Here is a 25,887-nt window from a genome sequence, read left to right as displayed (position 1 = left end):
TTTCGCAAGTTTCGCCTGGGGCATGGGACTGCTTCTTTCCAGGCTTCTGGTTTTTCCCCGGGGTCGGTTGGCTTAGCGCATGCAGTCTTTTCAGGGGGCCCGTCGGGGGGCTGGGAGTTCCCCCCCGGTTCCCCTGCTGCCCGTCCTGCGCGATGCCTCTTTGCCGGCGCCCCCTTTGGTTCCCGTGGGTGCCCAGCTTCGCAACTTATTTCCCAAGTGGGCCAAGATCACGTCCGATCAGTGGGTCCTGGTGGTGGTGCGGGACGGTTATGTACTTGAATTTTGCCCGCTCTCTGCCGGATCATATCTAGCCTCTTCATGTCAGGTGGCATGGGAGACGCTAGCCTTTCGCCAGACCCTTCAGCGCTTGCTAGATCTCAAAGCAGTTGTTCAGTGTCCCCTCAGGAGTGCGGTATCGGCTGGTACGCCATTTCCTTTATGGGGCCCTAAAGGGAGGGGACCTTTCGGCCCATCCTTGGTTTAAACTGAGGTCAACAGGACTCTCAGAATTCCCTTTTATTCGCATGGACACACTGCAGTCTGTCCTTCTGGCTGTTCAGCCGGGGGAGTTCCTGACTTCTCCCGCTCTGGCAGAGGCCTACTTGCCTGTTTCCATTCGGGCCTCTCCTCAGCTCTTTCTTTGCTTTGCGATATTGGGTCTGCACTATCAGTTCTGTGTGCTTCCCTTGGGCCTGGCCATGACTCCCCGGACGTTCGCCAAGTTGATGGTGGTCGTCACGGCGGCATTGCAGTCAGAGGGCATTCTGGTGCACCCCTTCTGGGATGACGTTGTTTCGGGCGAAGTCGTTGCAGGAGAGCGCCCGAGTTACGGCTCGGGTGGTTGAGTTTCTCCGGTCACTGGGCTGGGTGGTCAACCTTTCCAAGAGTCGGTTGGTCCCCGCTCATCATCTGGAGTACCTTGGGGTTCTGTTCGACACCTCCTTGGGGAAGGTCTTCCTTCCAGAGGTCCGGGTAAGCATATTGCAATCTCAGATTCGCCTTCTTTTGGCGTCCCGGTGTCCTCGGGCGCAGGATTTCCTCCAAGTCTTGGGGTCGATGGCAGCGTTCCTGGATGTTGTGAGGTGGTTGCGGGCCCACATGTGTCTCTTCAGTATGCTCTGCTCCGTAGATGGTCACCCCAGAGGCTCAGTTTGGAGGTCCCTGCGAGGCTTGGCGCGCTGCAGTCTTCTTTGGTGGCTCCAGACCTCTCATCTGATCCAGAGGATGAGTCTGGATCTATCGCAGTGGACGGTGCTTCTCACGGATGTCAGTCTCCTCGGTTGTGGGGGCTCAGTGTCTAGGTCACTCAGCTCAGGGCACCTGGTCCATGGAGGAGGCGTCCTGGTCGATCAACCTGTTGGAGACCAGAGCCGTCCCTCTGGCACTGTTAGCCTTCTGCTCCCTCTTGATGGGCAAGTCGGTCAGAGGCCGGTCTGACAATGCCACAGCGGTGGCTTATGTCAATCGTTGAGGCACCAAGAGCGCTCAGGTGGCGGAGGAGGCGGCTCGGCTCATGCTTTGGGGCGGAGTCACGCCTTCTGGATCTCTCGGCCTCTCACATGGCCGGGGTGGAGAATGTTCAGGCGAACTTCCTCAGTCACATCTTAGATCACAGAGAGTGGTGTCTCAGCCCTGTGGCTTTTCAGTTGATAATGCAGGGTTGGGGTCAGTCCCTGAGGGACCTGACGGCCACGAGTGGCAATGCCGAGGTGTTCCGCTTCTTCAGTCGTCGCAGGGATGGACTGGCCGAGGGTCTGGATGCTCTGGTTCAACCATGGCCAACAGAGGGGCTGTTGTGCATGTTCCCTCCGTGGCCATTAGTGGGCAGAGTTCTTCTCCGCATTGTTCGCCATCCAGGTCTGGTGGTTCTGGTGGCTCCAGATTGGCCTCGACATCCGTGATACACAGATCTGGTGACACTCTGGTGGCGGATCCTCTTCCTCTGCCTCCCTTGGACGACCTTCTGACGCAGGGTCCCATTCCCATGTTCGACCCGTTTCCCTTCTGTCTTACGGCTTGGCTTTTGAAAGGGGTTGCCTTGGTAAGAAGGGGTATTCAGATAGGGTGATTTCTACTCTCTTGGGGTCCTGGAGGCTTTCTACCTCTCAGGCTTCTGTGTGGATTTGGCACTTCTTTGAGGGGTGGTGCCAGATGCGGGGAGTGGTCTCTCTTCGCATTTCTGTGCCTAATATCCTAGAGTTCTTGCAAGATGGCCTGGATAGAGGCCTGGCTTCGGCTTCTCTCCGGGTTCAGCTTGTGGCCTTGTCAGCCTTTCGGGGGTTTGTGACGGGTCAGCGTTTGACAGCCATTCCTGATGTGATTCGCTTTTTGCGGGCGGCCAAGGTGCTCAGGCCTCCCGTGCGGTCCTCTGTTCCCTCTTGGAATCTCAGTCTGGTTCTCTCTATTCTGATGCACCCGCCCTTCGAACCGTTGGGCGGCTGCTCTTTGAAGGACCTTACTCTGAAGACGGTCTTTTTGGTGGACATTTCTTCTGCTAGGCGTGTTTCTGAGCTACAGGTTTTCTCTTGTAGGGCTCCCTTCTTGGAGTTTTCTAGGGAGCAGGTTGTCTTGAGGCCTGTTCCTTCCTTTTCTGCCGAAAGTAGTTTTTCCTTTTCATGTCAATCAATCTGTGGTCCTCCCGGTCTTGGGTAGTTGGGAGGGCTCTTCTGAGCAAAGACAGCTGAGCAATTTGGATGTTGGTCGGGTCCTTCGCTCTTATGTGCAACGGACCCAGGTGATCAGGAACTAAAATCATCTCTTTGTCCTTCTGACTGGTCCTCTTATGGGGGCTGGCGCTTCTAGGGCTACTATTGCATGCTAGATCAAGGAGACTATTGCTTCCGCTTCTCTTCTGGGGCAGAAGCCCGTTCCGGAGTTTCTCAAAGCTCATTCTACTCGGGGTCAGGCGGCTTCTTGGGCTGAGTCGTCGCTCGTGCCTCCAGTGGACATTTGTAAGGCTGTGGTTTGGTCTTCCTTGTATTCATTTGTCAGACACTTTCGGGTAGATGTTCTGGCGCGTCAGGACGCGGTGTTCGGTATGTGTGTGTTCTGGTGTCAGCCCTTCGGGGGGCCCGCCCGTGTGAGGGACTGCTTTGGTACGTCCCATTCGTAAAGATTAACCTCTACTGGTCTGGAGAGTGCTAAAGAAGGAGAAATTAGGTTCTTACCTGCTAATTTACTTTCTTTTAGCTTCTCCAGACCAGTAGAGGTCCCCACCCTGTCTGTTGTTGTTGGGGCTGTTTCGCGGGCTGTTTTTGTTTTTTGCTGCGGGTTCTAGTATTTTTCTAGGGCCGGGGAGAATTAAAGAACAGCAGCTGTGGCTCGGCTGGCTTAGCTGGCGAGCTGTGGGGACATTTTCCTTCGGGTATTTCTCCTCTGCATTTTCCAACAGCATTTGGGTATGTTAGTTGTTACTCCTGTTCGGAGTATTGTTTTCTTTCTGTTTTCCAATTCTTGGTTCTGCTTGGCTATTCGGTAGACTGAGGTAAATAGAGAAGGGAGTATATTATATACTGTCCCACAGTTTTGTTTTCAGTCTCCACCTGCTGGTCATGATTGGATATATACCCATTCGTAAAGATTAACCTCTACTGGTCTGGAGAAGCTAAAAGAAAGTAAATTAGCAGGTAAGAACCTAATTTCTCCTTAATATATAATCTTGCCATAGGGGTGCTAAATAAAGTTTGAATCATTTGTATAAATCCCGAACCTATACCCAACCATTCCAATGCCTGATACATGAATATCCATTCCACTCTATCAAAGGCTTTCTCTGCATCCAAAGATACCATAAAAACTGGATCATTCATGTCTTTTGTTAAATTTAATGTGTGAAAAGCCAATCTGGTATTATTAGATGAATGTCTGTTTGCAACAAATCCAGTTTGATGCACATCAATGATAAAAGGGAGAGCCTTAGCCAACCGCATCGCCAATACTTTGGCTAATAATTTTCCATCCACATTAATTAAAGAAATAGGCCTGTAGTTTGAAACCAAAGTAAGATCTTTATTTGGCTTTGGCAAAACAATAGTCAAGGATTCTGCCATAGTACCTGAAATGTAATCTTTACTTAGTTGAGACTGATATAAATTTAATAAATGGGGTAACAGAGAAGTTTGAAATAATTTATAAAATTCCACTGTAAAACCATCCCCACCTGGAAAGGATCCAACTCTAAGAGACTTCAATGCTGTTTCTAATTCTTTTAATGATATAGGCTCTTCTAAACTTTTTTAAATGTGATCAGGAACTTTCGGGCCATTAATAAGCTTTAAAAATTCTAAACCATCTTGAGTTTTATCAGTATAAGACTCGGAAGACTACAGGTCTTTATAAAAATTTAAAAATTGATTTAAAATAATTCCTATCTGAGTGTATGTATTTCCTTTTTCATCCTTTATTGCTATAATTTTTGTTTTTGTTTTCTTTGCTTTAAGATAGTTTGCCAATAATCTTCCCGCTCTATTTGAACTTCCATAATACATGGTTTGCTGAGAAAATAAATCTTTCCTTACTAGTTTTGAAGATAATTCATTATATTTACCCTTTCCTTTTAAAAGAGCCTGTAAAGTGTCTTGTTCCCATTTATCTACTAATTTAGATTCCAAATGTTTAATTTCTTCTTCCAAATTAGAAAATTGTTTTCCAAGTTGTTTTTTAATATATGCAGAATATGAAATAATATTACCTCTTATAGTAGCTTTAAATGCATCCCATAATATTTATTTGCTAATTTCTTCTGATGTATTTATTTGAAAAAATTCAATTATCTTCAATTTAAACTCCTCAAGGAAGATTGAATCCACAACCAATGTATTATCAAACCTCCATATTGATCTATTTTTATCCTTATCTTCAAGTTTAAAATCAATCCACACCCCTCTATGATCAGATAAAATAATTGGATCATTGGAAGCTTGTGTCACTTGTACCAGTGAATTTGATACAAAAATATAATCAATTCTTGAAAATGATTTATGAACAGTTTGAACAAAAAGAAAATTCCTGATCATTAAAATGAAGTATTCGCCATATATCTTTCAAATCACAAGATTGTGCCAAATTATCTAACCCTAATGATTTTATATTTTTACTTGGTTTTTTATCCATAAAAGGATCCATTACAGCATTAAAATCTCCAGCTAGTGGGAGTAATAATTGTTGTATGTTCTTAAAAAATTCAATGTAAATCTTGCAAAAGACACTGTCACACGTCAAGCATTCAAGAATGCATCACAAGCTTGAGATTAGCCTTAAGCAGGCTGTTCCAACATGATGGCACAGCATCTATAAAATGCTGAAATCATTATCTCAAAACCTAACATATCTTCAAAAACTGACAACTGAGTATGGTGATAAAAAACAAACAACTACAGTGGCTGCTTTTGGATTTGAATAAAGCACTATTAAGTAACACAATTTGTGTCTTGAGCCCCTTTGATGTGGCAACAAAAGTCTTGTCTGCGGATAAGATGCCTACCCTCTCCAGTGTTGTGCTAATGTGTGCTCAGTTCAAACATTTGACTGTTATTGCATCAGATTCAGCAATTGTTGCTGGCATAAAGAAGCATTTTGAACAGTCAATCGACACTTATTTCATGGTTCATTCATTGCACAATATTGCTTCCCTTTTATACCCACGTCGGAAAGATAATCCAATCATTTTCCCAGAAGACATAAAAACACAGGCATCCAAATCTTTGAGGCGGTAATACCAAGAGCTCAAAATGGAAGGCTCGCGTTAATGTATTGGGATCCTCCACATTTCCAGAGAGCATCGCTGTGGAAGGGCTCCCAGAGCCAGGTCCCTCCAAAAGAATGAAAATAGAATCAACCATTGTTTTCCCGAGTGACTTTTATGGAACAATGTCTCCTCAGAAGGCTGCTGATATTTTGACATTTTGGAACAGTAAGCACCAGAGCTGGACAAAACTAGCAAACGTTGCATGGGGGAGTCCTGCACATACTAGCTACCAGCACATCTTCAGAGAGGACATTCTCTATTGTGGAAGAAAGGAGAGCTAGAAGCCAGAGACTGGATGATTCGTTGTTCATCCATGGATTAACAAAATCAAAAAGCAAAGCAAACCACCAATGCAACAGTGGAAAGGTGAAACAAACAAGTCCTGTGGAATGGATGTTCCTGGTGCAGACATTTATTCCTTGTTTAGCTTTGGTTTGTCTGCCATTTGTTGGAGGTGATTTTATCTTGGTTTTTACTTGTTTTATTTGTATATTTTGTTTTTTTCATAATTAGCTTATTATTATTATTGTCCTATCTATTATTTATTTTAAAGGCATGATTGGTACCCCCTTTTTTCACATCAGTGCTTCTAATTTCCAGCCCCAGCAGTTTGGGTACGTATTAGCAAATTCAATAGTTTTTCCATTTTCACTGGATAGCTGCCGTTAGGCTATGTATGTTCGCTATTTTAAGAAGGTTTGGGCTCTTTTAAATGACTAGTGTAGATTACAAGCTAATTGACTTGTCTTTCTGGTTTGTACTTCCAATTCATCTACTTTTACCATATTGTTGGGGAAGGGGAGGGGGGAAGGGCTTAAATGTCATTAAATTAATTGTTGTGTTACAAAATGGGGGGAACATCACTAGGGGTCAGCAACCTGGAGAGAGACCTGGGAGTGATGGTAGATGAAACACTGAAGGCATCAGCACAATGCGCCATGGCCTCAAGGAAAGCAAACAGAATGTTGGGTATCATTAAGAAGGGTATTACAACCAGGACGAAAGAAGTCATCATGCCGCTATATCGTGCAATGGTGCGGCCGCACCTGGAGTACTGCGTCCAGTACTGGTCGCCGTACCTCAAGAAAGACATGGCGGTACTTGAGGGAGTACAAAGAAGAGCAACTAGACTGATAAAGGGAATGGAAAAACTTCCATATACCGAAAGATTGAAGCAGTTGGGACTTTTCTCCCTGGAGAAGCGAAGACTTAGAGGAGACATGATAGAAACCTTCAAGATCCTGAAGGGCATAGAAAAAGTAGACAGGGACAGATTTTTCAAATTAAGGGGCGCCACAAGTACAAGGGGGCACTCGGAGAAATTGAAAGGGGACAGGTTTAGAACAAACGCTAGGAAGTTCTTTTTCACTCAGAGGGTGGTGGATACGTGGAACGCGCTTCCAGAGGCTGTTGTAGACAAGAAAACATTAAATGGTTTCAAAGAAGGTTTGGATAGATTCCTAGAAGAAAAAGGGATTGAGGGGTATAGATAGGTATAGACCATTGCTCAGGAAATGGGCCTGATGGGCCGCCGCGGGAGCGGACCGCTGAGCAGGATGGACCTAGGGTCTGCCTCAGCGGAGGCAACTTCTTATGTTCTTATGTTCTTATTATTGTATTTTATGAAATTCAATAAAGATATTTAAACAAAAAACAAAATCATTTTTCCCTATCTGTCCTGGTGGGCTCATACTCTATCAAATGTACCTGGAGCAATGAGGGGATTAAGTGATTTGCCCCGGGTCACAAGGAGCAGCGTGGGATTTGAGCCCACAACTTCAGGGTGCTGAGGCTGTAGCTTTATTTTTATTCATACATCTGTTTAGGACCCCTGAGGAAGGCCGAAATACAGACCGTGTTGGGTCCGCACAGTTGTCATCTTTCTGGATTATTGTTTAGGCATGAACTTCTGATATCCAATGTGGATGATTTTGTATAAGAACATAAGAAGTTGCCTCCGCTGAGGCAGACCAGAGGTCCATCTCGCCCAGCGGTCCACTCCCGCGGCGGCCCATCAGGCCCATTGCCTGAGCAGTGGTCCCTGACTAGCTCTATAACCTATCTCTACTCCTATTCCTATAACTTACCTCTACTCCTATCCCTATAACCTACCTCTACACCTATCTATACCCTTCAATCCCTTTGTCCTCTAGGAACCTATCCAAACCTTCTTTGAAGCCCTGTAATGTGCTCCTGTCTACCACAGCCTCTGGAAGCACATTCCATGTATCCACCACCCTCTGGGTGAAAAAGAACTTCCTAGCGTTTGTTCTAAACCTGTCCCCTTTCAATTTCTCCGAGTGCCCCCTTGTACTTGTGGTTCCCCTTAATTTGAAAAATCTGTCCCTGTCTACTTTCTCTATGCCTTTCAGGATCTTGAAGGTTACTATCATGTCTCCCCTAAGTCTCTGCCTGCACCAGGAACATCCATTCCACAGTACTTTTTATTTTTTTTTCACATCCATGGATTAAAATATTAGAACAATTAAAGTACAGGTTGTGCTGGTATAGTTTCAAGTTTAATAGTTATTTGATTAATCGCTTAATCGTATTTCTAAGCGATGAACATGTTAAAATTACAAAATTTGGGAGACAATACAATACATGACTATACATAAAGTCCTAGCGGATTAATGGACTAACTTAACAAACTCATAAACACAAGGAAAGGAGGGAGGTGAAATACAAAATCATTAAAGAAAAGCAGGACAATCAAGGAAAAATACAAAAAGGGAAGCAAATAAAAAGCCATAGTATAATACAGTAAAAAATATAATTCAACCTGCGAACTACTTAGTTAATTATCAAAAGCATCTCTAAAGAGAAAAGTTTTTAAATTACTTTTGAATTTCTCCAGATTGCGCTCTTCCTTTAAGTAAATGGGAAGGGAGTTCCAAGTTTGAGGTGCGGTAACAGAAAAAATAAATTGCCGTCTTGTATTAATAACCTTAAGAGATGGAATTGTCAATAAATTTTGTTCATTGGATCTCAATGTTCTATTTGGAGAATAAGGAATTAATAGGCTGGGTGCTTCATAGTTGTTAAGTTGTAAATAATGTTGTTCCCCTTTATATGTTAATAAAAAGACAAGTATACAAAATAATACCTGTTTAAGGCTTGTATAGATGCTGCTGGGCACAGAGCTCGTAGGTTCAAGTAGCTTGGCTAAGAAAGGGGAGGAGGGAGATGGGTCGATAGTTGGAAGGGCAGGTGGGGTCCAGTGAGTGTTTTATTGAAACATGGTATAACTATGGCATGTTAGAAGACATCAGGAACAGATGCAGTGGAAAGTGAAAGATTGAGGATATGACAGAAGGAAGGAATGGGAATTGGATCAGTGAGTGTGGAGGAGAAGAAAAAATGTGCAGTTTCCTCAGTAATTTCAGAAAAGGTGGCAGGGGTTGAAGGAAGGTCGACAGAATGGACTGGAAGTGTCCCGATTTTGAGCTCAAGGTTAATCTTGTGAACCTTGTTGTAGATGTAGCCATAGTCAGGGGAGAAATTAAAGGGAGGGGGGATTGGAGGTGAGGGCAAAGAGATGGCGAGGGTTGGAGCCAAGAGAGTTAGTCAAATGGGTGTAGTAGTCTTGTTTGACAAGGTGAGGGGCATTCTCTACAGTCTAAATTTGGTTGGGTAGGCCTTGTCTAGGGAAGCCAATTTACTAGCTTTATATTTCAGTTTTATTTCTCCCTTGGTGAATGCTTAAACAAAAAGCCAAAAAATAAGCTTGGACCGGCTGGGCTGCTACATTTAGCCTGTGTGTTCTAAACTATTGACTACTTGGGGTTTTCGGACTGCTTATGTCTTCATCTTCCTCTGCTACTCTTGGGAGGGGACCTTTGAGTACCTAACTCAGGAGCAAGAAGACAATCCACAGACAAGTATGCAGCTGTGGCAGCTGGGTGCAGTTGCATTTTCAGCCATAACCCAAACCTGAATTCTGGTCAGCCTCTAGCCTCTTCCAGACTTGGACCTGAGAATGCTTGTAATACCTCAACAGAGGGACCTTTGCTGAGGTATCTGGCCCTTCTTTACAGGAGACTTAGAGAGGGACCCATCACCGCCAACACAGTAAATTGCTCACCCTCTTAAGCTCTGTTTTTGCTCTCTTACAGATGAAGAGGAAGATCTAGAAGGCTATGAGAAAACTGTTTCTGGCAGAAGAAAAATAAACCGGGTAAGGAAAACAGCTGTAGGTTCTTGTACAGGATAGAATTATCCTCTGCTCAGAACTTCACAATCGTAGGATCAACTGAGCAAGTTCAGGATCCCAGTTTTATCAGACTTCTTGTCTGTAGTCAGAAGGTGGAATAATTCTGCTTTCTGGGCAACAAGTGATGGCGATGTTCTGAAATCTTGCACCTGTGCAATTTATTTCTGGCGTAAAACAGCCCTTACATTGAGACGTGCTTACTGTGTATGAGCTGCTGGTTTTCCAGAAGAGAACTCTAGTAGCTGTGATATTCCTGGAGAAAAAGATTCTATTTAGATGAATACTCCTAAAGTGTTGCTTCTCCTCACTTGGGTGCCTCTTTTGCTTGTTATCCCAGCCTCTTACATGAAGTCATTAACTGTGATGGCAGCTAAAAGACCATTTGGCCTATCCAGTCTCTCGTTACTTCTGTGCTTTTTTTTTCATGCTTGTTCCACCTCATCTGTCTTGAGGCTGTTCTACAAAGAAGTCTTTTTTTTTTTCAGTACTTCTGAGTTAATCCCTTTTGAGCTTCAAACATGATCTTATTCTTGAGTTGACTTTCCTTTGAAACTTAGCTAATTCTGCATTATTTATAACTGAAGGATATGAATGTATTGAGTCATATCTGTGCTCTGCCTGCTGTCCTGAAAAATATATATGTTTAAGTTTTTCATATAGACTGTCTAGCATTTGGTAGCCTTTCTCCTTTGCCTTTGTCTCTTCTGTGAGAGATACAGGGCTCCTTTTACGAAGCCGCGTTAGCGGCTTTTTCGCATGCAACTTTTTAGTGCGCGCTGAAGTAAAGGCTGCTTTGTTTACCTCATTGGAATGACTACGAGACAGCATTGTATGTTCCAAAAACAGGCAATATTTGTTTATTGTTAGTATAAAAACTTAGTTTTACAGCAGCAAAGGTATAGCAGAAAAATATATTGTCAGTTCAGAATATGCAATGGAGAGAAGAACTAGCACCCATATGCTTAGCAGGGGGCTAGCAGTTCCCCGTAGCATAAGTAAGTGAATCTCTCTGGCCCTATCTATGATGCACATGTTTTTTATACAGAGAAATTCTTCCTTTGTTCCAAAAAGTACATCCCCGAATTCTGGTCATGTGACCCCCTATTGGTACAAAAAATGTATACCTAACTATTCCTCCTCTCAGTCCACGCCTCTCTCACTCCCCCCCACGAGAGGGGCCCAGGCAGTCCAGAAACAGAGGGCACTTCATGAACTTCTTCCTTATCACCTTGCTGAGGCTGATTTGTAGTTCAGGATGGTGTCCTTGTATGCTGAAAGTTGAAACAAAGATGGAAGGGTGATCTTCCAGCAGCCCAGCTGCACCAGGTTCACATAGGCAAATGTCCAGCATGTTCTTTTAAAAGTTCTGTCTTGGTATCAGTCGCCTACCTCTTCTGCAGAGGATGTTGCTCATTATAAATGGTTTATGGCTTTCCAGGGTGCCTTGCATCTGTGAAGTCATACAGCACTGATAACAGCTCAGTAGAGCCTTAGAGAAGTATCCTCCCAGCAGGGAATGGAGATAAAAACTTTGTAGCAGAGGTCAGCTAGGTTAGCATTTCAAAGGATACATATGTTCACAGATAGCAAAGTACAGGCTGTTCCATCTGATTAGCTTGTAAAGGAAGGCTGTGGGAAAATGTGTTAAAATGTCTGTAGTTCCCAGCATACACAAGTGAGACCTGTATGTCCAGTTTATCCATTTCAGTGCTAACCCTTGCGCTAGCCGAAAAACTACCACCTGCTCAAGAGGAGGCGGAAGTGGCTAGCGCAGCCGGAAAATTAGCGCACGCTATTACGCGCGTTAAACCGCTAATGCGGCTTTGTAAAAGGAGCCCACAATCTTTAAGAATTCAGTTTATTTGTTTTTTTTCTTTATTTTGATTGATTTCCTGCCCTCCCAGAAAGCTCAAGGTGGGTAACAGTACAGCAAGCACAACTTCAGAGAACGGGGGAACAGAAGAACTGGGAGGGTTACAGAAAACAGAGGGAACTTAGGCACAATATTAAAGGCTAACAAATTATCATCGAGAAGAAATGTACAGATTCCATGACTGCCATGACTGTGTATCTAAGGAAAGGTGAGGCTAACGTACCATTTACAGGGAGGAACTAGGTGGGACAAAGGGCAAATATAGTTGAGGGGGAGGGGAATTGGGTAACATAGGGAGCATATTGGAGGCATATGGAGAGGAAGACGAGCAGTGGGGTAATGTTTTGCTTTGAATTTTAACTAAAACAGAGAAGAGGCATATCTACAGCAAACTGCAACAAAAATATGGCTTTGCCTGAAAGGTACTAAAATATTTTTTAAATATGAGGAAAAAAGACTTCAAAACACCTATGACCCTGGCTCTAACATTACAGTGTCAGGTCTGGGATGAAGATAACCAAGTGAGATACTGTGATCCCTAAATTAAAGACAGGTATCGGGCTGATAGTGTTTGATTACGTGAAGGTAATTAAACAGTATAATAAAGCAGTGAACAGAGCCAAAAAAAGATGCTGGGAAGCAGACGATAAAGCCTCTGTGCAAATCACTGATGAGACTTCACCTATAATATGGTTATGAGGAACTGTGACAATGAAATCCTCAAACTTTATGAACAGCTATACAGACTTGCAAGAATTGATGGTAGTCATTCAGGGAGTGACGTGGGACAAGGCAGGACCGCAAAAAGCCTGTGCCTGCTTTCTGTGCCGCTCTGAGTCTGCCGCAACAAATGGAGGCAGCTGTCCAGTGAGGGAGGAGCAGGAGCTTTCAGCGCTGGACCAACAGATTTTTAAAAAGGTACTGGGTGGGGGGGCCTTGCCTGCCTGCCTGCGGGGTAGCCAAGCCATCCAGCGAGGGAGGGGCAGGAGCTTTTCAGCGCAGGACCGACAGATTTTTAAAAAGATACCGGGGGGGGGGGGGGGGGGTATATTTGCTCCATAAGATGCACCTACATATCCACCCACTTTTTTTTTTTTTTGGGGGGGGGGGAAGTGCATCTTATGTAGCAAAAAATAGGTATATCCCAGTCATGGTTATCCATGAGCCATGTCTCTATGATTGCCATTAAATCCTGCTCAGCCTCTTCCATCACAACCTCTAGATCCAGAACCTTGTTTTCCATACTTCAAGCATTAGTATATACTTCTTTCCAGACATTGCCCCCTTTTTCCATTTGTGTAGAGGTATTTAGTAATTCAGTTATTTGAGGGCTTATATTCACCTGGGGGTTTTTATCACCTTGCCCCAACGATTCTACTTTAAAGCCCTCTTCAGTAAATTAGCCAGTCTGCTGCTGAAGATACTTCCCTTCTTTGTTCCTTTCATCTACCTTATTCATAGTTTTACAGGGTTCTGCACATTTTTCTTTTAATTTTCACTCGGGCAAGTCAGAAAACATCTTGGATAGGAGGAGTTTAACCGTTATAGAATCACAGCATAACTGTCTACTAACCTAAAGGCCTGGAACGGTTCATTTTCAGCAGAGGCCCTACCTACCTGCATGCGGTGACTAGAGATCGCTGTGGGGAGATCGTTGCTGGAGGCGGGACCAGTGGAGGCATGGTGGATCGCTGCTGGTGGTTGCCTAGGATGGGGCGGCGTCTGCTCTCTCATTGGGGAGGACCTGGTGGTGTCTCCGGATCCGTGGAGTGGGACCCTGCCGTGGACTCCTCCTCCTGGTTGTCCAATGGAGGCAGAGTGCTGTATTCTTTGAGACCTGCCCATGAGCATCCGCCGTCCACCGAGAGCAGTGCAGCCCGGCGCTGGATTGTTCTATCTCTGTGCATATTCTGCCTGGAAGTGATGAGTCAGGGCTGCAGCAGCTGGAAAGCCTGAGCTGATATCTGTCCTGTCTAGACTTTTGCCGTTGGGATTATTTAAACTATGCTGAGGCAACAGAGCTGCTTCAGGAAATTGGACTTCTGCCAGACTTATTTGATTTGATTTTTCAATTTTTTCTTCCAGTTTATGAATTATTTAAAATTTTATTCCATTGTTATTACCCCTATTCTTATTTTATTAACTGAATTCTATTGTTTAACGGTTCCTCCCTTCTATTCTTTTTTACATTTTACTTTAATTCATTTAGATATCATTTACATAGATGATGCTCTTATCTGTAAAGTTAGGAATTTCTATGAAATAGTCTACATGGTTCTCTTCTCTCCATTCCTTCTTGCCCTCCAAAGTCCTCCCTACCCTTTTCTAACCCCTTCCTCTGTAATGTCGCCTAGAGCTTGCACAAGTGGAAGAAATAAATAGATGCACATCATCCCTAAAAATCATCCCATGGTCCAGGAAGCCAAAATTCCCTTGATACCATCCATGTAGCAATGCATTCATCTCCAGGATCTGAGTTGAGGTGATTGATAGATTCAGGAGTAATCTAACTTTTTTACAGAAAGGTTGATAGATGTGTGGAACAGTCTCCCGGTAGAGGTGGAAGAGAAGGACTGTGTCTGATTTCAAGAAAGTGTGGGACAGTCATGTGAGCTCTCTTAGGGAGTGGAGGAGATGGTAGATGCTGCAGATGGGCAGACTGAATGGGCCATTTGGCCTTTATCTGCCATCATGTTTCTATGATTTAAAAAATCAGGACCTTATGCTCATTAAAATTTTCAAGATGTAAATTTAAACACTATATTGGAGCATTCCATGCTACAACGTTATAAATTAAAAAACATGAGCCTGAGCTTCCATCCATTTGCCGGGTGGATAATAGAAACATGGAAAACTGAAGACAGATAAAGGCCATATGGCCTATCTAGTCTGCCCAACCTTAGAGATCCAACATACTTATCCCAAGCTTTCTGGAATTGAGATATTCTTCATTTCGACCACCTCCACTGGGAGGCCATTCAGCATTCTTTCCGTGAAAAAGTACTTTCTGAGGTTACTTCTTAGTCAGTCCCCTTTCTCCTTCATCCTATTCTCCCTCATTCCAGGTTCCTTTCAAGTGGAAGAGACGCGCCTCCTGTGCATTTATGCCATGTAGATATTTAAACATCTGTCATATCTCCCCTCGCCTGCCTTTCCTCCAAAATATACATATTGAGATCTTTAAGTCTGTCTCTATAGGCCTTATGATGAAGACCACCGACCATTTGAGAAGTCTTCCTCTGGACTGACTCCTTCCTGGTTGTCTTTTTGAAGATGAAGTCTCCAGAACTGTATACAATATTCTAAATGAGGTCTTATACAGGGACATCAAGTAATGATTCATCTTGTATACACCAGTATTTCCAGGGATGGTGAGCAGTAAATTGTTCATAATTGACGAGCTGACAAAGACTTCTGACCACTATTTCTCCGCTTTTTGTTTTCTCCCTTACGAAATATAACATTTTGTATCCATTTGGGCACGAATCTCTAATTACCAAGTTATCTTTTATTTGAAGCCTGGTTTTCCGTAACGAAGACCATACTTGGTTGCTTTTCCTCTAGCCAGTTTTATACTGAATAATGCAGGCTTTATTAACTACTGATCTAGCATTAAAATAGTAAATAATAATTTAATAATAATAATTTTATTCTTCTATACCGCCATACCGAAAAAGTTCTAGGCATTTCACAACAAGGTGAGCTAATACACGGGATACAGATAAAATACAAATTAGAATAATGGATTTAAAAACAGATAAAGACAGAAAGCATTTGCAATACAATGCAGAAAATACCGGCCTGGCAGGGAAAGAAGTACGGTAATACATAGAACAGATCAAATACATCAAGTTGAATGTAAGGAACTTGATTGAAAAAATGAAGCAGAATGCATTGAGATACCAGCCTATCAATTTTCTAAAATCAAGATAGGGAGAGACCTCTAACATAATTTTTCCAAGCCATACATTCAATTTAAATGGAACTAGACACATATGAAATAGTGGTTCTTGATCTATTAATTGACATTAAAACTCAGAACATTGTGTACACTTTAGATTTACTAGATTTAGAGTTTCTCCCATGTTGAGGTAATGGGGGACTTCAATTACATATGGCATGTTAATAGAGCAGTCTATTAAATTAGCATAGGGTCCTATATTATCACCCCATTTAAAGCAGTGCACCTGAGCTATAATGACTGGTATTTGTCACATTAAACTCTTGCTATAAAAGCCAAAATAACACAATACTAGCTAATGCATTATAAGAGTTTAAAAGCTATTAAGATAACAAAAACAAGATTCATCAAACTGATCTAGTGCATCTCATGATCAGAAACATCTAGTTTGTCAATGAAATCACAACATTTAAAATGAATTAAAAAGAAAATATTTTTAAAGCAATGAGCAAAAATTGTGTATCAAGGTGTGTGATCTGCCCCTTCAGTGCAACGCCTTAGGAGCAAGCTTTCTTTTTAGTGAGTCCCAGCTGACATCACCAGTGAGTGCCAAGCTGTTCGACTGCACCTCCCTCCACAGTCCATCGTGAGTCACGCAGATCTGGATTGAATGGTGAGAAGTTATAGCTGCTTTCACTACAGACACTTTGGCCCGGATTCTATATAGGACGCCCGTCCCGGGCATCCTATACAGAATCGGAACAAAACCCGCCCAAAGTAAACCTGATTCTATAACCGACGTCCATGATGCAGACGCCGGTTAAAAAATTGGGTTTTTGGCCCGGATTCTGTATAGGACACGGCAAGGATCTCCCTGCCGCGATTAGTATAGCGGCCACAACTACGGCCGCCAGTCTCCCCAACCCCCCCCTGACATTCGCGGCAGGAGGGTGCCCAACTCCTCCTGCCGAAAGAACCCCCCCCAAAGATCCCCAGCAGGAGGGAACCCAACCACCTCCTGCCGGACCCCCCCCAACAACCCCCAAACAAAATACCCTAACCGCTCTCCCGGACCCCCCCCAACGGCCTCCCTGAAGATCGCCGGCAGAAGGGTGCCCAATCCCTCCTGCCGGACCCTCACCAATGAACCCCCCCACCCCAGAACCCCCCTCAAGCTGGCCGGCCAGCAGGCCCACCTCTGTTCAAATGAGGCGGGCCCGCCCCTCCCCTGCCCAACCCACAAGATCCTAGGGCCGCTGTAGCGGGAGGGGCCTTAGGCACTTGGGCCAATCAGGCCCTAGGATCTTGGGTGGGCAGGGGATGGGCGGGTCCGCCTAATTTGGACAGAGGTGGGCTTGCTGGCCGGACGGTGCGAAGACCCGTCCGGCCAACTTGGGCGGTAAGCTTCAGGGGGGTCCAACAGAAGGGGTTGGGCACCCTCCTGCCGGCAATCTTCGGGGAGGCCATTGGGGGGGGTCTGGGGAAGGCGGTTAGTGCATTTTGTTTGGGGCAGGAGAGGTTGGATACCCTCCTGCAGGTGATCTTAGGGGGGGACGGCGGTTAGGGCATTTTGTTTGGGGGATCCGGTAGGAGGGGTTGGGCACCCTCCTGCCACGAACGTCGGAGGGGGGTTGGGGAGACTGGCGGCTGTAGCAGCGGCTGCTATACTAATTGCGGCAGGGAGATCCCTTGCCGCGATAAAATATAGCGGCCGCATCTACATACCGTGTAGGCCAGCATTTTGCTAGCCTATATTGTAAGCGTCTCCCGCTCTGCTAGGGAGACGCGCAGGGCCGCCTAGGTTCGCCTAAGGCTACCGCCTAGCCTTAGGCGAGTTTAGACGGGCTTGTGGGCCTCCCTAGGCTCCCAGAAGCACCTTCAATATAGGCGGCCTGCCTGGGGAGCATTTTTTTAGAAAACGTGCCTCCAAATTGGCTGATTAGACGGCTGTAGGACGCCTACAGCTGCCTACAATCGGGACACACTTTGCAGAATCAGGGCCTTTGAGGGTAATGGCTGTTAGATGATGACTTACCTCTTTTATAGCGAGTTCAACTGATGTCACTGATCACTGTTCACCCTGTATCCTTTATATCATTTAACTGTTCTTTGGGTTGCTCTTTATCTGCAGTGGAACCGACGCAACGAGAAGGGTGAGACCCCACTGCATAGAGCCTGCATTGATGGAAATTTGAGACAAGTCCAGTATGTGGTAGAGAAGGTTTGTCGCACTTGTAGCTAACTATTATACAAGACTAGATAGGGGAGGGTGAGTAGTGAATGGATGAATAGTGATCTGTTTGAGCATTAAGCTGGAATGTTGCTCACAGAGTGGGTGATTAGCCTCCCTTATCTGGGAGGCCCATTATTAAGGTTGTCAGCAAAGTCCCTGGTCTAAGGGACAGGCAGAGCCTAATTATGTTCTGGTTATGAAGGAGAGTGCCTTCAGCAACAAAGCACTTCTACTTACATACTGGGAATTGGTGTGTGCTTTGATTATAAAGGACAGTGCCTTCAGAGGCATTTCACAAGTATGCTGCAGTGGTTGACATCATCTTTTGTGTTTTTTCTCAGGGGCATCCACTGAACCCGCGGGATTATTGTGGATGGACGCCACTGCATGAGGCTTGCAATCATGGTTATTTGGGTGAGCTGAGAGAGGCACTCACAATTTTGAAGCTTGAAAGCAGTTAGCTTAGCAGAGTTTTAAAAAGGGTTTGGATAATTTTCTAAATGAAAAGTCCATAATCCATTATTAAGATGGACTTGGGGAAAATCCAGTGCTTATTTCTAAGTTAAGTAGCATAAAATCAGTTTTACTTTTTTGGGATCTTGCCAGATACTTTTGATCTGGATTGACCATTGTTGGAAACAGGATACTGGGCTTGATAGACCTTTGGTCTGTTCCAGTATGGCAACTCTGATGTTCTCATAGATGTTTTATTATACACTGAGTGGCTGACTTTCAAGACACATGTGGCTGAAAGCAGGATGTAGCCAAATAAATTGTACTGGGTCCAAACTGTTCCCCCTCCCTCATCATTTTGCTCAGCTAGATAGTAGTGGCATAATCACAACCTACACAAATGTTGATAGGTAAGAGAGGTTACATTAGACATTTTAAATTGACTGGGATAGTTTAATGTTCATTCTATTGCAATAGGCACATCATTCTTGAATACTTGGATAGTCAATCCCTCGTTGTGAAATCCTGTGTAGAGAACCTCATTTACATTTTACTGCTCCGCTTCCCTTCACAGTCCTCAGTTTTTTCTCTACATGCGAGATGTAGGAGCCTGTCTCTTCTGCTCATGTTTATTTTTCTTTAATTTTAGGTTTTATTTTCCAATTGTGAAGCTTTTTAGTGTTGCAGAGGTCTTTGCGGACTCTAAGGGTGAAAGTCTGCAGCCAAGGGCACCTGCTTGGCCAGCCTGCATTAACAGTCCGGGGATTGAGGAACCATTCCATTGGGAGCAAGGCTCACTCCAGGTTTTGTCTGCAGAGAGCTTGAGCGCAGCATGAGTAGCTCCATTGAGGTTTTAGCCGAAATTGAGGATAACTTTGTTTCCTCCCCCCGTTCGCCCAGGATGGGGGTTGAGGTCCTATTCCAGTCTGGGGCCTGGAGCAGTCCACCGAAACAAGCTTTCAGCTTTCCAGGTTTGTTTGAGGCAGAACTCCTTCATTTCTCTCTGGCTGCAATTCCAGCCTAAGCAGCTCCCAGCACAGCACAGCACAGTACAGCATGGCATGGCATGGCAAAATGAGTACAGACTGAAGAGTCTGAAACAAAATTGGGGGAGGGGGCTCTAAAATTGATTTTATTTATTTTTATTTTTTGTGGTTTCTCTAGGTAGGGACAGGGTCCCCCATCCCTAAAATCCTAATTTCAGAATTTTTTGGGTCCCCATTTAGCTCCCATGCCAAAATTGCTGCTGTGGTGGCCATCTTGAATTTCCCATTTTTTGAAATAAAAGCTTCTGCCTGCCTCAAATCAATTTAAATTGGCACAAAATTGTAATAGATGAACTCAGGCCAGGATGCCTTGGATTCATGCCAGATTTGCACTGGATGGCTACCCGAGGACTGGCCATGTCTCGTGGGATGCGTAACACATGTGGCGGGGTGGGAGCCATTGGCTTAGCCTCCCTCAGTCCCTCTGGGGGTATGGTATCACAGATGGCCCGAGAGCCAGGTATGAAATTCCAGCTGGAGCAAGGAAATGGAGAAAGTGTGTCTACAGCAAAGCGCAGCCATGCATCTGCTGGCAAATCCCAGAAAAGGACCATAGGAGCAGCTGCAGGGGCCCTGTGGGTGGCCTAACCAAGGTTTTGCTCCAGAATTGGAGGTGGTTTTGCTTGATGAGGACAAGGACCTCCAAGATTCTCTAGGGGGAATGAATGCAGAAGGCAGGTGTTTCCCGGAACTGCCAGCTGGTGATGATGCATCGGTGGTGTGCATTTTTCAGCTGATCCTTCAGGTAGCCTCAGTGTTGTGTTTCAAGGAAGACGCAAAGAGCCCCTGCATGTGGCTAGAAAAGGATCATTCACAGCAAGTTATCATTTATTCTTAACACAGGAATAGAGAGGGTGAGGGAAGAGAGGTAGATAGAAGGGGATGGGGTGGATACAGATAATTCACTGACACTGAGGACTGTCCGCTTATCCAGAAAATCAAATGTACTTGGGGCAATGGGGGGATTAACTACTATTTCTTTAGCACTCTCCAGACCAGTAGAGGTTAACTTTACGATTGGGTATATATCTAATCATGACCAGCAGGTGGAGACTGAAAACAAAACTTTGGGACAGTATATCCTAGCCCCTCCTCTCTATTTCCCTCAGTCTTCTTTCAGTCTCCAGCAGGTGTTGAGTGATCTGTACCCATCTCCCTTGGTAGGGCTGTTGGAATTTGTTTAGAGGTTTATTGTCCCTGTTTTTAGCCGGACGGAGCTTGGACGGACTCTGTTTGGGGGTTCGTCCGACCTCGGGGGTGTCAAACCCGGCGGGTCACGAGCGGGGTCCCTCCCCCCACTTCCTCCACCTCCCCATATTTTTTTAGAGGAGCCTCAGCAGTAAGCCTTGCCCCCTAAATCAAGCAAGGCATATTGCTTCGAGAGCCTGTGGAGTCTGTTCTGTAAAAAAAAAAAAAAAAAAAAAATCCTGAGGTAGTGCTGGTCTGGAGGGTTGTATCCCTTTAAGAAAACTGTATTTTACTGTATTTTTTCAACTAACCGGCACTTTTTTACAGCTAGGTCGCGTATGGAGCAATGAGCACTTCTAAAGGGAAAAAGTGCTCATTGTGCTCCAGACGCGAGGCACTCGCGGCCGGCCTGTGCAAGCGGTGTTCAGGCCGGTGCGGTGGAGGAGCTCCGTCGGCAGCGGCTGCAGGCGCCCAGAGCTCCCCGCCGATGGTGCCTCGCGAGTCGGCAGGGAACGGTGGAGAAGCCCGGTCTTCTCCGTCCGCCCACGGAGGGATTCCCCGAGCCGCCGACGGTCGGGTTTTAGAGGATTCCCTCTCAGCTGATATTTTGACAGCTGATGCCGGCTTGCCTGTTTTAGCGGCTGAGACTATTCAGGTCTCTCAGCCGCTTCAGGCTGTGGAGGGAGCTGTTTTGGCGGGAAAGACGCCATCTTCTCTGTCTGGCCCCTCCATTTTGTCTTCCACCTCAGGTGACCTTCCCCCTGTTTTGTCTAAGCAGGGGCAGGTTTCTGCTGGGTCCCCTGCTGTGGCAGGGAGTCCCTTGGGACCCTCGGGGGGTTTTTCCCCTGATTTTTTCTTTTCATTATGCAAAGCCTATTTTCAGGCGGCTGGGGGTCCCGGTTGCGCCCAGGGGGTCTCGGGGGGTGGGGTTTCCTCCGCGCTCCCTGCGGCTTTGCCTCTCTCGTCTGACGTGACGTCCCCTCCGCCGCCTCTCTTGTCCAAGCGTCCGCGGGTGTCGTGGGACGAGGATTTGTGGTCGGAGGAACGTGTCGGTATGGAGGAGGACCTGGACCCTTCTGAGGAATTCCAGGACCCTCTGGAGGGGACGGAAGCTGGCGGCGGGTTGTCGGGTTTCCCGTTCTCCAGTGACGAGGCGTCCGTGGTGCGCCTTTTTCAGAGAGATGAGCTGCCTGACCTTATTCAACAGGTTTCTTCGGCTTTGCGTTTTGAGGACGCGCCGCCGGAGACTCCGCGTGTGGGGGACCCTCTGTTACGAGGGATCCGTTCCGTTTCCCGCTCTTTTCCTATGCATCAGGATATTCGGGATATTATTCTTGAGCAGTGGAAAACGCCGGAGACGCCGTTTCGGCTGGCGCGCAGCATGGCTCGCCTGTATCCCATTCCTGAAGAGGATCGGGCTACGTTAGCTTCGCCAGTCGTGGATGCGGTGGTCTCGGCTATTTCCAAGCGGCATACCGTGCCTGTTGAGGGCGGTTCTGCCTTGCGGGACTCTGAGGAGCGCAAATTGGAGAACATCCTTAAGCAAAATTTTCAAGTCTCTGCTTTTGGGGTCCAGGCGGCTATTTGTGGGGGACTGGTCGCTCGCGCCGTGTTTCGGTGGGCGGAGCGGGTCTTGGATCGAGAGTCTGACGACTGGTCTCTGGTGGATCAGGAGGTAGCAAAGATTGAGATGGCTGCCTCATTCCTCTCGGATGCTCTGTATGACTTGGTGCGGATCTCGGCTAAGTCCATGGCTTTTGGCGTGGCCGCAAGGCGTGTGTTGTGGCTGCGCGCTTGGGCGGCGGATGCTGCGTCCAAAGCTAAGCTTACTAAATTTCCCTTTCGGGGGTCGTTTTTATTTGGAGAGGACTTGGATAAGTTAATTCAGACTCTGTCGGACTCGAAAGTTCCCCGTTTGCCGGAGGACCGTGCCCGCCCGGCGTCTCGGGGGGGTGCGGCCCGGGGGCGTTTGCGGGAATTTCGCAAGTATCGCCCTGGGCGTGGGGCTGCTTCTTTCCAGTCTCCGGGGTTTTCCCGGGGTCGGTTCTTCCAGCGCATGCAGCCCTTTCGGGGGGCCCGTCGGGGGGCAGGGAACCCCTCCGCCGGTTCCCCCGCTTCCCGTCCTGCACAATGACGCCTTGCCGGCGCCCCCCTTGGTTCCGGTGGGGGCCCGGCTGCGCGACTTTTTTCCCAAATGGGCCGAGATCACGTCCGATCAGTGGGTCCTGGAGGTGGTGCGGGACGGTTATGCCCTGGAGTTCGCCCGCTCTCTGCCGGATTTTTTCCTCGCTTCTCCGTGTCAGACTCCGGGGAAGAAGCAGGCTTTTCGCCAGACCCTTCAGCGCTTGCTAGATCTCAGGGCAGTAGTTCCGGTGCCCCCCCCGGAGTGGGGCACGGGCAGGTACTCCATTTACTTTGTGGTGCCCAAGAAGGAGGGGACTTTTCGGCCCATCCTCGATTTGAAAGGGGTCAACAGGGCTCTCAAGGTTCCCTCTTTCCGTATGGAAACGCTGCGGTCGGTCATTCTGGCGGTTCAGCCGGGGGAGTTTCTCACTTCTCTCGATCTGACGGAGGCCTACTTGCATGTTCCTATTCGGACCTCTCATCAGCGTTTCCTGCGCTTTGCGATCTTGGGTCGGCACTATCAGTTCTGTGCGCTTCCCTTTGGGCTGGCCACGGCTCCCCGGACGTTCACCAAGGTGATGGTGGTCGTCGCGGCAGCCTTGCGGTCGGAGGGCATTCTGGTACACCCCTACCTGGACGACTGGTTAATTCGGGCCAAGTCGTTGCAGGAAAGCTACCGGGTTACGGCTCGGGTGGTGGAGTTTCTCCGGTCGCTGGGCTGGGTGGTCAACCTTTCCAAGAGTCGGTTGGTTCCGGCTCAGCGTCTGGAGTACCTCGGGGTGCTGTTCGACACCTCCTTGGGGAAGGTCTTCCTCCCAGAGGCCCGGGTGAGCAAATTGCAGTCTCAGATTCGCCTGCTTTTGGCGTCCCGGTGTCCTCGGGCGCGAGATTTCCTCCAGGTCCTGGGGTCGATGGCGGCGTCCCTGGACGTGGTGAGGTGGGCGCGGGCCCACATGCGTCCTCTTCAGTATGCTCTGCTCCGGAGGTGGTCTCCCCAGAGGCACGGGATGGATGTTCCGGTTCCCCTGCGAGGCTTGGCGCGCTGCAGTCTGCGTTGGTGGCTCCGGACCCCTCACCTAGTTCAGGGGGTGGGTCTGGATCTTCCGCAGTGGACGGTGCTCCTTACGGATGCGAGTCTCCTGGGTTGGGGGGCCCAGTGTCTGGGTCACTCTGCTCAGGGAACCTGGTCCACGGAGGAGGCCTCCTGGTCGATCAACGTGTTGGAGACCAGGGCGGTCCGGCTGGCGCTGTTGGCTTTCCACTCCCTTTTGTTGGGCAAGTCGGTCAGAGTCCTGTCGGACAATGCCACGGCAGTGGCTTATGTCAATCGTCAGGGGGGCACCAAGAGCACTCTGGTGGCGCAGGAGGCGGCTCGGCTCATGGTTTGGGCGGAGTCGCATCTTCTGGACCTCTCGGCCTCTCACATTGCCGGGGTAGACAACGTTCAGGCGGACTTCCTCAGTCGTCACTTCTTGGATCCGGGAGAGTGGTGTCTCGGCGCCGAGGCGTTTCAGTTGCTCGTGCGTGCTTGGGGGCAGCCCCTGATGGATCTGATGGCTACAAGTGGCAACGCCAAAGTACCCCGCTTCTTCAGTCGTCGCAGGGACGGTCTGGCCGAGGGTCTGGATGCTCTGGTCCAACCGTGGCCAACGGAGGGGCTGTTGTATGTGTTCCCTCCTTGGCCATTAGTAGGCAGAGTACTGCTTCGCATTGTTCGCCATCCGGGGCTGGTGGTCTTGGTGGCTCCGGATTGGCCTCGTCGTCCGTGGTATGCGGATCTGGTGAGGCATCTGGTGGCGGATCCTCTTCCTCTGCCTCTCGAGTGCGATCTTCTGACGCAGGGTCCCATTCCCATGTTCGACCCGTCTCCCTTTTGTCTTACGGCTTGGCTCTTGAAAGGGGCCGCCTGAGTAAGAAGGGATATTCCGACAAGGTGATCTCTACACTTTTGGGGTCCCGGAGGCTTTCTACCTCTCGGGCTTATGTACGGGTTTGGCGTCTGTTTGAGGAATGGTGCCGAGCGCGGGGAGTGGTCTCCTTTCGCGCTTCTCTGCCTAACATTCTAGAGTTTTTGCAGGATGGCCTGGATAGGGGCCTGGCCTGGTCTTCTCTTCGGGTTCATCTGGCGGCCCTGTCGGCTTTTCGGGGGCTGGTGACAGGTCAGCGTTTGTCAGCCATTCCTGATGTGATTCGCTTTTTTAGGGCGGCCAAGTTGCTCAGGCCTCCCATAAGGCCCTCGATTCCCTCTTGGGATCTCAATCTGGTTCTCTCTGTTCTAGTGCGCCCTCCTTTCGAGCCGTTGGATGGCTGTTCGTTGAAGGACCTTACGCTGAAGTCGGTCTTTTTGGTGGCCATTACTTCCGCTAGACGGGTGTCGGAGCTACAGGCTTTCTCTTGTAGGGCTCCCTTCCTGGAGTTTTCAAAGGAGCGGGTTGTTTTGCGGCCTGTTCCTTCCTTTCTGCCGAAGGTAGTTTCTCCTTTTCATGTCAATCAATCGGTGGTCCTCCCGGTCTTGGGTAGTCGGGAGGGTTCTTCTGAGCAACGACAGCTGCGCAAGTTGGATGTCGGTCGGGTCCTCCATGCTTATGTGCAGCGGACCCGGGATTTTCGGAGCTCCGATCATCTCTTTGTGCTTCTGGCGGGTCCTCGTCGGGGGGCTGGCGCTTCTAAGGCTACTATTGCGCGCTGGATCAAGGAGACGATCGCTTCCGCTTATCTTCTGAGTCAGAAGCCGGTTCCGGAGTTTCTCAAGGCTCATTCCACTAGGGGTCAGGCGGCTTCTTGGGCTGAGTCGTCGCTCGTGCCTCCGGTGGATATTTGTAAGGCTGCGGTTTGGTCCTCCTTGCATTCATTTGTTCGGCATTATCGGGTAGATGTTCAGGCGCGTCGGGACGCGGTGTTCGGTGAGCGTGTTCTGGTATCGGCCCTTCGGGGGTCCCGCCCGTGAGAGGGACTGCTCTGGTACGTCCCAATCGTAAAGTTAACCTCTACTGGTCTGGAGAGTGCTAAAGAAGGAGAAATTAGGTTCTTACCTGCTAATTTACTTTCTTTTAGCTTCTCCAGACCAGTAGAGGTCCCCACCCTGTCTGTTGTTGTTGTTGTTGGGGCTG

At 47.5% G+C, this 25,887-nt stretch overlaps 1 protein-coding gene across 2 annotated transcripts in view; it reads left to right on the top strand.

Moving 5' to 3' along the window:
• TONSL (tonsoku like, DNA repair protein) overlaps nt 1-25,887 on the top strand; it is a 176,383-nt gene that overhangs the window by 66,682 nt on the left and 83,814 nt on the right. For both annotated transcript variants that reach the window (XM_033933925.1, XM_033933924.1), the window contains exons 12-14: nt 9,862-9,923; nt 17,865-17,954; nt 18,308-18,380. In XM_033933925.1, coding sequence (XP_033789816.1) covers nt 9,862-9,923; nt 17,865-17,954; nt 18,308-18,380 — 225 coding nt within the window. The remainder of the gene's footprint in view (nt 1-9,861; nt 9,924-17,864; nt 17,955-18,307; nt 18,381-25,887) is intronic.

Source organism: Geotrypetes seraphini, chromosome 2 (genome assembly GCF_902459505.1).
Source record: "Geotrypetes seraphini chromosome 2, aGeoSer1.1, whole genome shotgun sequence".
Classification (NCBI taxonomy): Eukaryota; Metazoa; Chordata; class Amphibia; order Gymnophiona; family Dermophiidae; genus Geotrypetes; species Geotrypetes seraphini.
Note: the sequence above shows the minus strand (reverse complement) of the source record. Positions and strands in the feature narration are given on the sequence as shown.